Source organism: Salmo trutta, chromosome 26, assembly GCF_901001165.1.
Source record: "Salmo trutta chromosome 26, fSalTru1.1, whole genome shotgun sequence".
Taxonomy (NCBI): Eukaryota; Metazoa; Chordata; class Actinopteri; order Salmoniformes; family Salmonidae; genus Salmo; species Salmo trutta.
In genome coordinates this window covers 18,377,992-18,393,147 of record NC_042982.1, presented here as the reverse complement: position 1 = coordinate 18,393,147, position 15,156 = coordinate 18,377,992, and the positions used below count along the sequence as shown (strand labels likewise).

Genomic DNA, 15,156 nt, shown 5'->3' with positions numbered 1-15,156 from the left:
GACACCTCTCCCCAAGAAATCATCATGACACCTCTCCCCGAGAAATCATCATGACACCTCTCCCCGAGAAATCATCATGACACCTCTCCCCGAGAAATCATCATGACACCTCTCCCCGAGAAATCATCATGACACCTCTCCCCGAGAAATCATGACACCTCTCCCCAAGAAATCATCATGACCTCTCTCCCCGAGAAATCATCATAACACCTCTCCCCGAGAAATCATCATGACACCTCTCCCCGAGAAATCATCATGACATCTCTCCCCGAGAAATCATCATGACACCTCTCCCCGAGAAATCATCATGACACCTCTCCCCGAGAAATCATCATGACACCTCTCCCCAAGAAATCATCATGACACCTCTCCACGAGAAATCATCATGATACCTCTCCCCAAGAAATCATCATGACACCTCTCCACGAGAAATCATCATGATACCTCTCCCCAAGAAATCATCATGACACCTCTCCCCAAGAAATCATCATGACACCTCTCCACGAGAAATCATCATGATACCTCTCCCCAAGAAATCATCATGACACCTCTCCCCGAGAAATCATCATGACACCTCTCCCCGAGAAATCATCATGACACCTCTCCCCGAGAAATCATCATGACACCTCTCCCCGAGAAATCATCATGACACCTCTCCCCGAGAAATCATCATGACACCTCTCCCCGAGAAATCATCATGACACCTCTCCCCGAGAAATCATCATGACACCTCTCCCCGAGAAATCATCATGATACCTCTCCCCATACTTATTTTGCAATTGGTCAGGGGTCTGGTGGGATTGTGGGGTGGGGCAGCTCACCTATCTGTCTGTCTGTTCTGATAGTGCCCCCACGGGCGCTCACACACACACACGCAAACACACACGCAAACACACACACACACACACACACACACACACACACACACACACACACACACACACACACACACACACACACACACACACTGCTCTCTCACCTGTCCATCTGTACCGATGGTCCCTCCACAGTCTGACAGTAGCTCAGACATGTCATAGTAGCTAGTGAACTCCCATAGACAGGCCTCTAGGTTGAGGTTCCTGTAGAAGCGCAGTATGCTGGATCCCCTCAGGGGGGCGCTGTACTGGTAGGGAGAGGTCTCCCCGATCACCTCAGGGTTCTTGGTGGCGTTGGTTATGAAGCCGTGGCGGGTCTTGACCTCGGTGAAGTCCAGCAGGTTAGAACAGCGGTGGTTCCCCACACGAGTACCATCAGGACTCAACGTCAGCTCAAAGTTAGACAGAGGACGGGTGGAGACCACAGGGAGCATGCCTGGGAGAGGAAAGGAGAGAGGAGAGGGGAGACAAGGGGTTAGGAGAGAGAAAGGCAGGGGCGGGAGATAGAGTGAAATAGAGAGTGAGAAAGAATGACAGAGAGAGAAAGAGTGTCAGAAATAGAGAGCAAGAGAGAAAGAGAAAGAGAAACTAGAAGTCTCTCTGTGTTCCTCACCGTCTATGTGTGGCATGGTGACAGTGATCTTGATGAGGTTGGGGTGGTCTGGGTCCTCTGCTCCGGTGTAGCGTAGCTTGGCAGAGAAGGGCTCAGCGCCCACTGTACCCACCACACGAGGCTGGCACATACCATCCTCTATACTGATGGAGACTATGGAGCTGCTGAGTTCCAGGCCCTCATCTCCATTAGAGTTCACAGCCCGGGCTGCACACTGCACCCTAGAGCCAGCCTGGAGGGAGAGACACACATCTCAAATCAATACAGTCTACTGGATCATTCACTTAGTAGTGGTGGGCATCTCACATCAATACAGTCATCTCAATCACATCAATACAGCCAACTCAATCACATCAATACAGCCAACTCAATCACATCAATACAGTCAACTCAATCACATCAATACAATCAACTCAATCACATCAATACAGTCAACTCAATCACATCAATACAGTCATCTCAATCACATCAATACAGTCATCTCAATCACATCAATACAGTCAACTCAATCACATCAATACAGTCAACTCAATCACATCAATACAGTCTACTGGATCATTCACTTAGTAGTGGTGGGCATCTCACATCAATACAGTCAACTCAATCACATCAATACAGTCAACTCAATCACATCAATACAGTCATCTCAATCACATCAATACAGTCAACTCAATCACATCAATACAGTCAACTCAATCACATCAATACAGTCATCTCAATCACATCAATACAGTCAACTCAATCACATCAATACAGTCATCTCAATCACATCAATACAGTCAACTCAATCACATCAATACAGTCAACTCAATCATTCAATTTAGGTATTTTCAGAGGTTCAACTCTTTGACTGAACCAGTCCAAATTCACACTCAGTTCACTGATAATGTGTTCTCTACCTGGAAATAGACAGAGTCCAAGGTGATGATCTTGGAGGAGGAGAAGAAGGTATTAAAGTCCACCTCTCTCATGGAGCTGGTGACCCCGTCCAGGCTGGTGGGAGCGCTGACCAACCATCGGTAGTGTGTCAGCGTGTCATTGATGTGCTCGCTAGTGCAGATGGAGCCAGTCTTGTCGTAGTCAGGGTACTTAGGGTTACAAGCCTGAGGGAGGGAGAGAGGGAGGAGGGAGTGGGAATGAGGCAAAATATACTGTCATGTAGTCCAAGGGAAAATGTGCATTGTTCATCAACATCACTCACCTGTGCTTCAATATCAAATTAAATCCTAATTGAATCCTAATTGACACATTCCTAAACCAAAGAAACAACTTCGTTTTTAAAGTAAATTACGACCACACAGTGAATACAATGATGCCTTGGCCTTCATCCTAAATGGCATCCTATTCCCTATATAGTGCACTTCCCTATGGGACTCTGGCCAAATGTAGTGCACTAAACTGAGAATAGGGTGCCATTTCTGGACTGGGAGGTTAAAAGTCCCTGATAAACCATTCTCCGTACCGTGACACAGACAACGGGGTAGCCTGCCACCAAGGGGGTGTTTCTGGCCCTGGAGGTGTCGTCATACTGCAGTAGGGAGAACACCTGGGGGACGGAGGGGAAGGTGACGTCCGCCATGCTGTTGGTCTCCTCTATGTAGATAATGGCCTTACTCATCTGGGGACGGACAGAAAATAAACAGATCAAACAAAAGTGTTGTTAAAGGTAGTGATACACGACGTAAACAGCATTATCGTATGATACACGACGTAAACAGCATTATCGTATGATACACGACGTAAACAGCATTATCGGGCCAACTAACGCAACAACGAAACTTGTCCCTCAGCTATCATGTTGAAGGTAAGTGAAGTGTACCCGCTTATCTGCAATATTCTCAGTTCATCCTGCTACTTGTGTCAACGTCATATTGCTGAGTCTATGTGATGTTATTGTTCCAGTCCTCACCTGCGTCTCAGCCACCATGTTCTCATCAGGTTTCAGGTGGACAGTGAAGGCTTCTCTCATCTCTCTGACTCCATCATACAAGATCTCTACCTCGATGTAGTGCTCTGTGTCACCCTCCTTGAACTCAATGTCTGGGGTAAACAACAACAACACAGCTCTAAGTTAGACAGGAAACATCTAAACACTGCAGATACCGAGTTACCTTATCAAGAGGATTATTTCCATAGGGTCAGTATCCTAATCAGATCACACTGTCAGGAAGAACTCATGGCCTTATTGATGTGGGAGGTTGTGAGATGTTGATGTGTGAGACGTTGTAACATTTCTCACCTTCAGATACAGGATGGTAGTCCTCTCCGGAGGTGGCTGATCCGTCCTTGGTGTGGACGCGGACCACAGAGACCTTGGAGGTGTCTCCTACCCTCAGCACTGGGATCTTCACCATGGACACCTGGCCTGCCCCGCTAGGCTCACTCACACTGAACTTAGTCTCCCCAAACTTGATGATGGCCTCTGGGGAGAACATGGATGGAAGTCATAGAGTCAGACATGGAGCAGTGTGAACTCAACAATGTTACAAACAGACACACAGAGTAGAATGAGTTGAAGACACACACCCTCAAACAAATTAACAAGATGCAGACTAGCAGATTATGAACTTGAGAAAATAAGGGAAGTAATGCAATATGTATCTGGGAATATTATAGAGTGTGCAACTTCTATTTTCTACAGATGAAATGATTCCATCTATGAGTCAGTCAGTCTTACTGTCTGCTTCGTCCTTGATCTTGACCAGAGTCTCGTTCTGTTTCCCGATGGACGCTCCGAACGGAGACTCACTGCGGGGCGACCCCAACACCAGCCTCAGCTCCTCCTCCTCCTCATGCTCCGTGTCATCAACCAGGGACAGAACACACGGCTTCTCCACCTCCCCTGGAAAGAGAAGGAAGGGATAGAGAGATGGAGATGGGAGGAAAGAGAGAGAGAGAGAGAGAGAGAGAGAGATTGAGATCAAGAGAGATTAGCAAAAATGAGTAACCAGTTGTTGAAAAAAACGATACCCTTTTGGCCTACGAGGTGTTCCTTGTGATACCATTTTTTACAGTGTTTTACAGAATAGTTTTCAGTGTTACCTGGTAGGAAGGTGATGATGGAAGCGTCTGTGTTGGGTCGTTCGTTGAAGTCCATCATGACCTGAGCGGTGCCCTGTCTGGTGTAACAGCGGACCGTTGACCTGTAACTGATGTCTCCACTACGATACACCACGACTGAGATCTGACCGGAGTTCTCATGCCCCATGTACATGGCATCACGGAACTGCACCTTGGGCACTGTTAGAGGACAATCACATCAACAAATCATCTACATTAGATCAAGTGCATCGTGAAACAGTGTTGATCATAACCATGACATACTGCTCATAACTGTCTACAGCTGATCGTATAATGCACTATAAGCCTCTATAAAAGCTTTATAAATGCATTTATATGGACACTTACAGTATTGAGATACCAATTATTTTTATTTTTTTATGTATCCAATTTTTTGTGGTATCCAATTGTTAGTAGTTACTGTCTTGTCTCATCGCTACAACTCCCGCACGGACTCAGGAGAGGCGAAGGTCAAGAGCCGTGCGTCCTCCGAAACACAACCCAACCAAGCCACACTGCTTCTTAACACAGCGCGCATCCAACCCAGAAGCCAGCCGCACCAATGTGTCGGAGGAAACACCGTGCACCTGGCGACCGTGTCAGCGTGCACTGCACCCGGCCCGCCACAGGAGTGACTAGTGCGCGATGAGACAAGGATATCCCTGCCGGCCAAACCCTCCCCTAACCCGAACGACGCTGGGCCAATTGTGCTCTGCCCTGTGGGCCTCCCGGTCGCAGCCGGTCGCAGCCGAACCCAGAGTCTCTGGTGGCACAGCTAACACTGCGACGCAGTGCCTTAGACCACTGCACCACCCGGGAGGCCCTTTGATACAAAAGTTGGCAGCATTGTTCAATTGTCTTTACTGGTGTTGGTATGTTTCAGAGATGCCCTGTTTTGTCAGCGCAAGTTATGATATGTTTCTAAACTTCTGAGTGAAATGCCAGTGCCCGTTTTAATCTATATTTATAGTTCATTGATAATTAGACGCATTCTGACTAAATCAGCTAGGTTCACTCACAGTCAAGATACGTTGTGACTCGAACTGTGTCCCAAATGGCACCGTTTCCCCCATATAGTGCACTCATTTTGACCAGAGCCTATGGGCCCTGGTTAAAAGTAGTGCACTACATAGGGAATATGGTGGCATTTTGGATGCAGAATATCAGCAAGATTCACTCACGGTCAGAGACGGAGTCGTTGATGAGGATGGTGGCCTTCCCCGGTTCTCCCAGGATGCCGTTCATGGGCATGCGGAGGACCAGCTCGAATGTCTCGGTCCCCTCCAGCACCGGCTGACCCAGGTCATCCAGGATGGTAACCCTGAACGTCTGCTGGCTGACCCCCGGGGCAAAGTCCAGGTTCCTGCTGATACCGACGTAGTCCACACCGGCTAGAGGAGAGGAGAAACAGTCAATACCCACTAGAGGAGAGAGAGGGAGAGAGAGAGCGATCAGAGGAGGGAGGGATGAGAGAATGTCTGCTGGCTGACCCTCGGGGTAAAGTCCAGGCTACGACTGATCCCTACGTAGTCCACACCGGCTAGAGGAGCGAGAGAAGAGTGAGGGATGAGTGGGGAGAGGGATGAGAGGGATGACAGGATGATGTATTTTATGTTATTTTAACACCAGGGGCTGTATGTATCAAGTGTCTCAGAGTAGGAGTGCTGATTTCAGATCAGGTACTCCCTGTCCTTAAACAATCTTGTTCATTTTTTATCTAAATGGCAAAACTGATCCTAGATCAGCACTCCTACTCTGAGACACTTGATACATATGGGCCTAGATCTCCCATGACTCTATAATTCACAGGAGTATCATCAGTAGAGGTGAGTTAGATGAAAGGAAATACTACAACATGTTGATCAAATGTTGCTTCCTCTCAACAGTACATAGCAGTGAGGGAGCACTAGGAATCTGTGTGAGGATTAAGACTGCAGTGGCGTGAGACATCTGCACCTAGGTCACCAGGAGGGTGTAAACATGTTCTTCATCCACTCAGAGCTATGAAGAGGCAGGGTGTTGATGGCATGGCCTTTACCCCCCTGACTGCTTCCAACCCTACAGTGGACTATGGACGTCTGACCCACAGACCCAACTATGTGTTGCTGAACCAGCTGTGTGTGTCCCTCTGCTTGGAACTGCATTATAAAGCTACAGTATGTGTGTCTGCTTGGGATGGCAGTCTCAACAGATTAGATAGGATAGAAATAATATTTTGCTGAGGGCTGGAGAAGAGATAATTAAGAAGTGAGAGGGAAAGAGAGACAGTGGGGAGGGAGAGAGAAAGGGAGGAGTGAGGGAGGAGGGGAGGAGAGAGAGAGGAGTTAGGAGGAGTGAGAAAGAGAGAAAGAGAGAGACAAAGAGAAAAGAGAGAGAGAGGAAGATGAGGAGTGCTCGGGGCAGGAGATAAGAAGAAGGCTGCAGGCAGGGGGAAGGTTTTAGTTTCAGGAGATATATAGATACTCTCTTTATCCAGACTTATACACCAGAGTGTGAGGGATTCAGTCTGTCTCTGTCTTTACTCAATCCAGCTTTATTCCCACCACTGTCTCTCCCAACCCTGTCCCTCCCAACTCTGTCCCTCCCAACACTGTCCCTCCCAACTCTGTCCCTCCCAACACTGTCCCTCCCAACACTGTCCCTCCCAACTCTGTCCCTCCCAACACTGTCCCTCCCAACCCCGTCCCTCCCAACTCCGTCCCTCCCAACTCCGTCCCTCCCAACTCCGTCCCTCCCAACTCCGTCCCTCCCAACTCCGTCCCTCCCAACACTGTCCCTCCCAACTCTGTCCCTCCCAACTCTGTCCCTCCCAACACTGTCCCTCCCAACACTGTCCCTCCCAACACTGTCCCTCCCAACACTGTCCCTCCAAACTCTGTCCCTCCCAACCCTGTCCCTCCCAACCCTGTCCCTCACAACTCTGTCCCTCCCAACCCTGTCCCTCCCAACCCTGTCCCTCCCAACACTGTCCCTTCCAACTCTGTCCCTCCCAACCCTGTCCCTCCCAACTCTGTCCCACCCAACTCTGTCCCACCCAACTCTGTCCCTCCCAACCCTGTCCCTCCCAACCCTGTCCCTCCCAACCCTAAAGGCCTACCTTCCTCTGCACCTTCCAACAGCTACCAGACTGGGGTTAAGTACCAAATGGCACCCTATCTGCTGTGGGTCCTGGTCAATAGCTGGGGCTGAGCAGAGCACTGTTTACATTCCAGAGGTCATATAACATCCCAACACATCCAGCCTGCGTTGCTCTGGGCGTTCTCTCTGCTTCCACACCACCAGAGTGACAGACAGACAAACCCTGAGGAGGACTAAAGCATATTGTTCCACCTGGTTAACCTTTCCCTAAGCTCTATATGGCTCTTTAAATACAGCGCTAAAGCCAGTGTGCTGTAACACAAAGACAGTGTATTGTAGTACAGTCCCCTGTGTGAGAGCAGTGTGTTTTATTGTAGGGACAGGAACACCGACCTTCAGCAGACAGTGTGCTGTCATAGACATACAGTGTGTTGTGTTGTATAGTGTTGTGTTGTGTTGTATTGTATCTACCTTCAGCAGAGACAGGGTCTGTTTTCCTGGAGCGTACAGTGACCGTGGCTGTTTTAGAGAGGTCAGTGCCTGTCCTATACACCTTGACCTCCACATAACCATCACTCTCATCCACACGGTAGTCTGTGCCTCCGAAGTAGAATACTGGAGCTGTGGAGGAGAGGAAACACAGGAAGATGTTATACATCAGGATCATGTTTCAGTCAGTTTCACAGCTGGATACCGTCTGATGTAATTATTGAGTTGAATTTGTAATAACCCACTTTTCAACTACAATTGCTTCTGAGGACAGAACTAACTGACTGCACATTGAGCCACTAGCTGGCATTCAACACAACACAACACAACACTCGTAATCCTAGCCCTTAAAGCACCTGAATTACAGTATAGTACATTTGAGTGGATGTTATTCTGTAAGATGTACATAATGTAAATGTAAAGACTAGAAGCCTGAAGGCATTGCTCTATTTCTGTGTCTGGTTGAAAGCTCTATTTCTGTGTCTGGTTGAAAGCTCTATTTCTGTGTCTGGTTGAAAGCTCTACTTCTGTGTCTGGTTGAAAGCTCTATTTCTGTGTCTGGTTGAAAGCTCTATTTCTGTGTCTGGTTGAAAGCTCTATTTCTGTGTCTGGTTGAAAGCTCTACTTCTGTGTCTGGTTGAAAGCTCTATTTCTGTGTCTGGTTGAAAGCTCTATTTCTGTGTCTGGTTGAAAGCTCTACTTCTGTGTCTGGTTGAAAGCTCTACTTCTGTGTCTGGTTTAAAGCTCTACTTCTGTGTCTGTTTGAAAGCTCCACTTCTGTGTCTGGTTGAAAGCTCTACTTCTGTGTCTGGTTGAAAGCTCTATTTCTGTGTCTGGTTGAAAGCTCTACTTCTGTGTCTGGTTGAAAGCTCTATTTCTGTGTCTGGTTGAAAGGAGCCGGTGCAGTGTAGTCGACTCTGGTAGAGGAGTGTGTTTGTGTGTGCGATGTAGACGAGTTGGAGGAGTTCAGGCCTGCCTGTCTGCAATTAGTACTTTCCTGAGCCCAGATTCCTCTAGAGTCAATCTCCCCCACACTGTTCTGTTCCTCTCACACTCTCTCACTTTCTCTCGCTTTCTCTCTCTTTCTTTATCTTTATCCCTCTCTCTCTCTCTTTCCCTCTCTCTCTTTATCCCTCTCTCTCTCTCTTAAATCCCTCTCACCCTCTCGGGACTTTGCATGCTGTGAATAAGGCTGGTTCTTGGGAAGTTGCTGTCAACTAACATCACAGCTGACTCAAACAACCAGAAACACAGGGAGGGTGTTGATTGAGCGTAACGGCCCTCACAGTAAGAGTAGGACCCTGGGCTCATTTACTGTACGTTCTGGGAAAATAAACAACTTTGAGGTAAACTGGAGTGGCAGTTGTTGGCTCTGAACTATATGAATTATATGAGTGCTTTACTCATTTTTTTTGCGTGAAAATGAACCAGACCAACCCTTCTCTCCAGACTACTGAACAGTAGAAGCCTGGTCCTTCACAGAGGAACTGGATATAGGCTCGGTCCCAAATGGAACCATATTCCCTATACAGAACACTACGCAGGGAATAGGATGTCATTTCAGACACAGCCATGGTGAATACATTAATGAATTTAATGGTGGTGATATCGCCACAGGCATAAACCCTGTTTCCATGACGATGATGATCACACCTCTAGGCTGGTCTGGTGTTTCTCATCTCAAAGTGACACAGATAAATGGGATGATAGGAGAGGAGGAGAGCAGAGAGAAGGAGGAGAAGATGCTAATACTGGATGAAAAATACCTCTGCATAGAACTAATGTGTCCATCTGATAAAACAGTACTGTAGTAACTCAGCCAAATACTCATTTTATCTGATGCATTAACTTAATCTAAATAAACACTGTAAAAGGAAATTATACATGAACAGCTTTTCAAAGCATGTTAAATAAGAGAGATATCTGTTACTGTATACTGTGTTCAAGCAAAACACCTGATACCTATTTTTATCAGACAGGCTGATATCTATGTTTATCAGACAGGTGTAAAGACATAAATGATATCCCTTCTAACACCTTACTAAGTCACACATAATCCTTGACTCAGAGAATACCATAACACTTTTCAACAATTTAAACAGGGTTGGATATCATCATCTCACAGAATGAGCCAGTCAGACAAGCTGCAGAGGGAAAACTGTTGTTTTAGACAAAGCCTGAGGATTTGTGGTTGAAGGCATTGTTGTCAGGTACAGTATGAAAGTGCCTTGAATTGGTAGTAGGCTTACAGGGTGCACAAACAGGACAAATACACCTGTCCTCCTTTATCTAGGTCGAGAACAAACCTAGAGTGTGTGTGGAGAACAAACCAAGAAAAAGTATGTGTTACAAATGGCACCCTATCCCTTATATAGTGCATTACTTTTGAACAGAGCCCTGTCCAGAAGGAGTGCACTATGTAGGGAATAGGGTCCCATTTGGGATGCAGACAAAGTGTGCGACAAGATCAAACCTAGACAAAGAGTGTGGGGAGTCAGGGTTTATGCAGCTGCCAGTGTCTTTCCCTACAGACAAATCAAACAAGGCAGGCTTTAGACTGGCTCAGCACCATCTCTGCGCTTGTGCGGTAATCAGATCTGTGTGTAGGTTTGTGTGTGGAGTCCCAGACCTGCAGTTGTAGTAATCAGATAAGGTTGGTTTGTACAGCAGACAAACACCATCTTCAAAGAGGCATGGCCCATTAGGTGTAAGATAAACCCTGGCTCCTGGCCTGAGGGAGGACCCACCTAGACACAGCACCACCACACCCCAGGGCTTACCTTTCTCCTACCCAGACCCAGGCACACCTCTCTCTGGGTAGTTACCTGAGGTCAAGGTAGGTGGAGGTTTAAATAAGTAGCATCCTAAATGGGACAAAAACAAGGTTCAAGCTGTGGCCAAAGACAGACTCCAGTGGTAGAAGATTGTTGCAGCCTTATTTCTCACCCAGGACAAAGAGGACTAATTAAGTCATCCACATTACACAGATTTGGATGAATAGGGTGTCATTTTTGAAGTACTAAATCTGTTCCCACCAGACAGTGAGGTGCCATTTATAACCTTGGGAAAACAAACCATTGTTTAATAGGAAGTACAATCATTTCCTTGAATTTTACAGAGTGAACTTTGTAGTGTAAAGTAACCTCTGAACATGAGATCAGAATACAAAGGACATGTTACAGTAAAGCATTGGTGTTAATGACTGTATGTGTGTGTGATGACAAGTGGCACACACACACACACACACACACACAATAGCTGGGACGATAAACCAAAAATTGTCAACATGGACCACACCGATCACTTATTATAGGCATTTTGCTGATATCGTTCTTAATGTTTATCGTTATCGCATCAATTCAGGCAATTTATCGCAATGTGGATTTTTGTCCATATCGCCCAGCTCAAACAAACATGCGCATGCGCACGTGCACACGAACACACACACACACACACACACACACACACACACACACTCCTCCATCGACACCTCCTTTAAAGGGACTGATGTACTCCTCCAACTACACAAGCTGCTTGATCAGTGTTGAACTTTAGATGGCAGTCCCACAGCGCTGAATGCCTTATCTAACAGAGGCAGCATGGTTACTGCTACTTTGCCTTCTGTATAACAATAATCCCAGTTCTCTAATAGAACGCAGTGTAGCAGCAGCTGCATATCAAACATAAAGTCATCTAAAATTATACTGGATAATTCAATGACCTACTATAACTACACTGAACAAAAATATGAACGCAACACGCAACAATTTCAAAGATTTTACAGAGTTACAGTTAGTTCATAAAAGGAAATCAGTCAATTTAAATAAACGCATTAGGTCCTAATCTATATATTTCACATGACTGGGAATACAGATATACATCTGTTGGTCACAGATACCTGAAAAAAAAGGTAGGAAAACCTGTCACTATCTGGTGTGACCACCATTTGCCTCATGGAGCGCGACGCATCTCCTTCACATAGAGTTGGTCATGCTGTTGATTGTGGCCTGTTGAATGATGTCACACTCCTCTTCAATGGCTTTGTGAAGTTGCTGGATATTGGCGGGAACTGGAACACGCTGTCGTTGTCAGGGCTTTCTTCGTCGTCAGACGATATGGCGAAATCATCGTCGGAAAATGAAGACCAATATGCAGCAGAGTTGAGATAGTTCATTTTGAACCTTTTAATAAACTCAAAATGAATATACAAAATAACAAAATGCACTCACGATATACTGACAGTCCTGTTAGGCTCACACATGCTAAACACAGAACAATCTCCCACAAATACACAGACAAACACACCCAACTAATATAGGACTTCCAATCAAAGGCAACACCAAACAGCTGCCTTCAATTGGAAGTCCACCCCAATTAACTCAACATAGAAACAGATTACCTAGACTAAACATAGAATTACATAAACAAGGAACAGTGCCCAAAAACTCCGGAATACATAAATGAAATGCCCTTTTTAGAAAAACCACCACCCCGAACCACATAAACCAAATACCCTCTGCCACGTCCTGACCAAACTACAATAACAATTAACCCTTATACTGGCCAGGACGTGACAGTCGTATACGTCGATCCAGAGCGTTGGCAGACCTGCAGGCAGCGCTGGTCTCATGGAGATAGTAGTGGATGTTCTTAGTCAGACCCACAATGGAGGATTCAGAAACATCATTCACGCATACGCGCACGCACACACAGACATGAACGTACAGACACACACACACAGACATGAACGTACAGACACACACACACAGACATGAACGTACAGACACACACACACACAGACATGAATGTACAGACACACACACAGACATGAACGTACAGACACACACACACACAGACATGAATGTACAGACACACACACACACAGACATGAACGTACAGACACACACACAGACATGAATGTACAGACACACACACAGACATGAATTTACAGACACACACACAGACATGAATTTACAGACACACACACACAGACATGAATGAACAGACACACACACAGACATGAATTTACAGACACACACACAGACATGAATTTACAGACACACACACAGACATGAATTTACAGACACACACACACAGACATGAATTTACAGACACACACACACAGACATGAATGTACAGACACACACACACAGACATGAACGTACAGACACACACACACAGACATGAATGTACAGACACACACACACAGACATGAATTTACAGACACACACACACAGACATGAATGTACAGACACACACACACAGACATGAATATACAGACACACACACCGACATGAATCTACAGACACACACACAGACATGAATGTACAGACACACACAGCTCTTCTACATGCACAGACAGCTATCCCCATATCCCCATATCTCCTTATTCATCCAGGGAAGTACCACATCCACATGCATATATTTACAGTATGCAGTACACCTGCCTGCCAGCCTACCTGCCTTCCGTAAGTATGACAGGACTTGTCCTTTCACGCACAGGTAATTGCTGTTTGATAGAGACTCAGTCGCCCGTGCATGCCACGCATCCGGATGCACCGTGGGGAAGGAGAGCTGTGGTATGGAGCCACCGGGGCGGGGTGTGGGATGGAGTGGGACAGTAAAACATGAGAATGCTTGTAGAGCAGAATTACAGTCTTGTATTTATGCAGTGGTGTCACTGGTCTGTAAATCTCAGGAACACTCTAAGGTCTGTAAGGTATGATTATGGTTATGGTGAGAGTGGGACATGGGGTGGGTCTGGGTCCTGGACGAGGATGAGAAGTTGGCTGACCCTAAACCCTGTTATTACCTCCCTACCGCCCCATCTGGATTCACCAGGATTCCAGGTTACACAACAGATGTGCTGCAGCATTTTGGGGAGAGATTGTGTAGTGTTAACTGTAGTGTTAACTGTAGTGTTAACTGTAGTGTTACAATTACACCTACAGGGCTAGACTGCATGTTCAGCAAGCTCTACAGTAGGTCAGAGTATCATTTCTGTTTTCCAATAAAACCTGTCGCCCGTCTGTTAAACACATGATCCTAGTAAATCCTGATTATAATCAGGCAGGGAAAGGCAGCTCCTGTCCTCGGGGGCCTGAGTATCTGCAGAAGATTTTTGTTCTGTTTCAGAGCAGCGTTTTAAACCTGGGGCAACTCCATGAGCGATCATATTTCTGGGGATAAAAAGTGAAAAGCAGCAGACTCCAAGTACCAGAGTTGCCCTTTACTGATTGAGATCATAAACAGTTTACAATCGGTACCTATAATACAGTTTTAGTTGGGTTGTATCTCTGGCTGTGTTTGGATAGAAGGGACACTGGCTACATCTACATCCAGCTCTAATGTACATCCTTTTCTCTCTGGAAGTAGAAGGGCTGGGGGTGTTATTTGTCAGGGGGGAAACAGTCACCTCCTAAGGCCCCTGACTGTTTAATGGGACTGGGTCAGTCCAGACGGGACCGGGTACAGCTGCCAGCTGCTGAAACCTCAGCCCACCCGGAGAGGCACGGCAGGACCATCACAGGACCATCACATCCATGCACGTACCGTCCCAAAAGACCACCACTTCAACAGTACAACACACAGAGGAGAAATACTGATTCCATGCTCTGCCTGTACTGCCTGAGTATCTGTGTCATGTGTGGAGGAAAGGAAGCAGGATTACATGTTTATAATCCCTTGTACTGTATAGTACACTACTTTTGACCAGGGTCCATAGGGAATAGGGTATCATATGGAATGTACCCATGGTCTGGGAGAACAGTAATATATATTGATTTATTTCTTAACTCTGATTTGACAGCTATTCTTTTCATTGTGAGTTAACTGTGTATTAATGTTTAGATAGCAGGTCAAGGATGTTTGAGAGGCCGGTAGGACGGTGAACAGGGAAGACAGATTTCCTATAAGCACCCTGAGATGAGATTAGCTAACTGTACTGACAATCATAACCATGCTATACATACTGCATCGCCCTTTGGTCACAGTTTGAGAGAGTGGGCTGTAATCTGTGACTGACAGGCAGTGTGCTGGCCA

The 15,156-nt window shown here is 46.3% G+C and overlaps 1 protein-coding gene across 1 annotated transcript in view; it reads right to left on the bottom strand.

Moving 5' to 3' along the window:
* LOC115163314 (FRAS1-related extracellular matrix protein 2-like) overlaps positions 1–15,156 on the bottom strand; it is a 96,768-nt gene that overhangs the window by 12,970 nt on the left and 68,642 nt on the right. Inside the window, exons 9-18 of the mRNA XM_029715092.1 lie at positions 8,098–8,247; positions 5,730–5,939; positions 4,531–4,728; positions 4,166–4,330; positions 3,728–3,910; positions 3,398–3,528; positions 2,951–3,106; positions 2,388–2,591; positions 1,489–1,720; positions 980–1,311 (exon numbers count right to left, since the gene is read on the bottom strand). Coding sequence (XP_029570952.1) covers positions 980–1,311; positions 1,489–1,720; positions 2,388–2,591; positions 2,951–3,106; positions 3,398–3,528; positions 3,728–3,910; positions 4,166–4,330; positions 4,531–4,728; positions 5,730–5,939; positions 8,098–8,247 — 1,961 coding nt within the window. The remainder of the gene's footprint in view (positions 1–979; positions 1,312–1,488; positions 1,721–2,387; positions 2,592–2,950; positions 3,107–3,397; positions 3,529–3,727; positions 3,911–4,165; positions 4,331–4,530; positions 4,729–5,729; positions 5,940–8,097; positions 8,248–15,156) is intronic.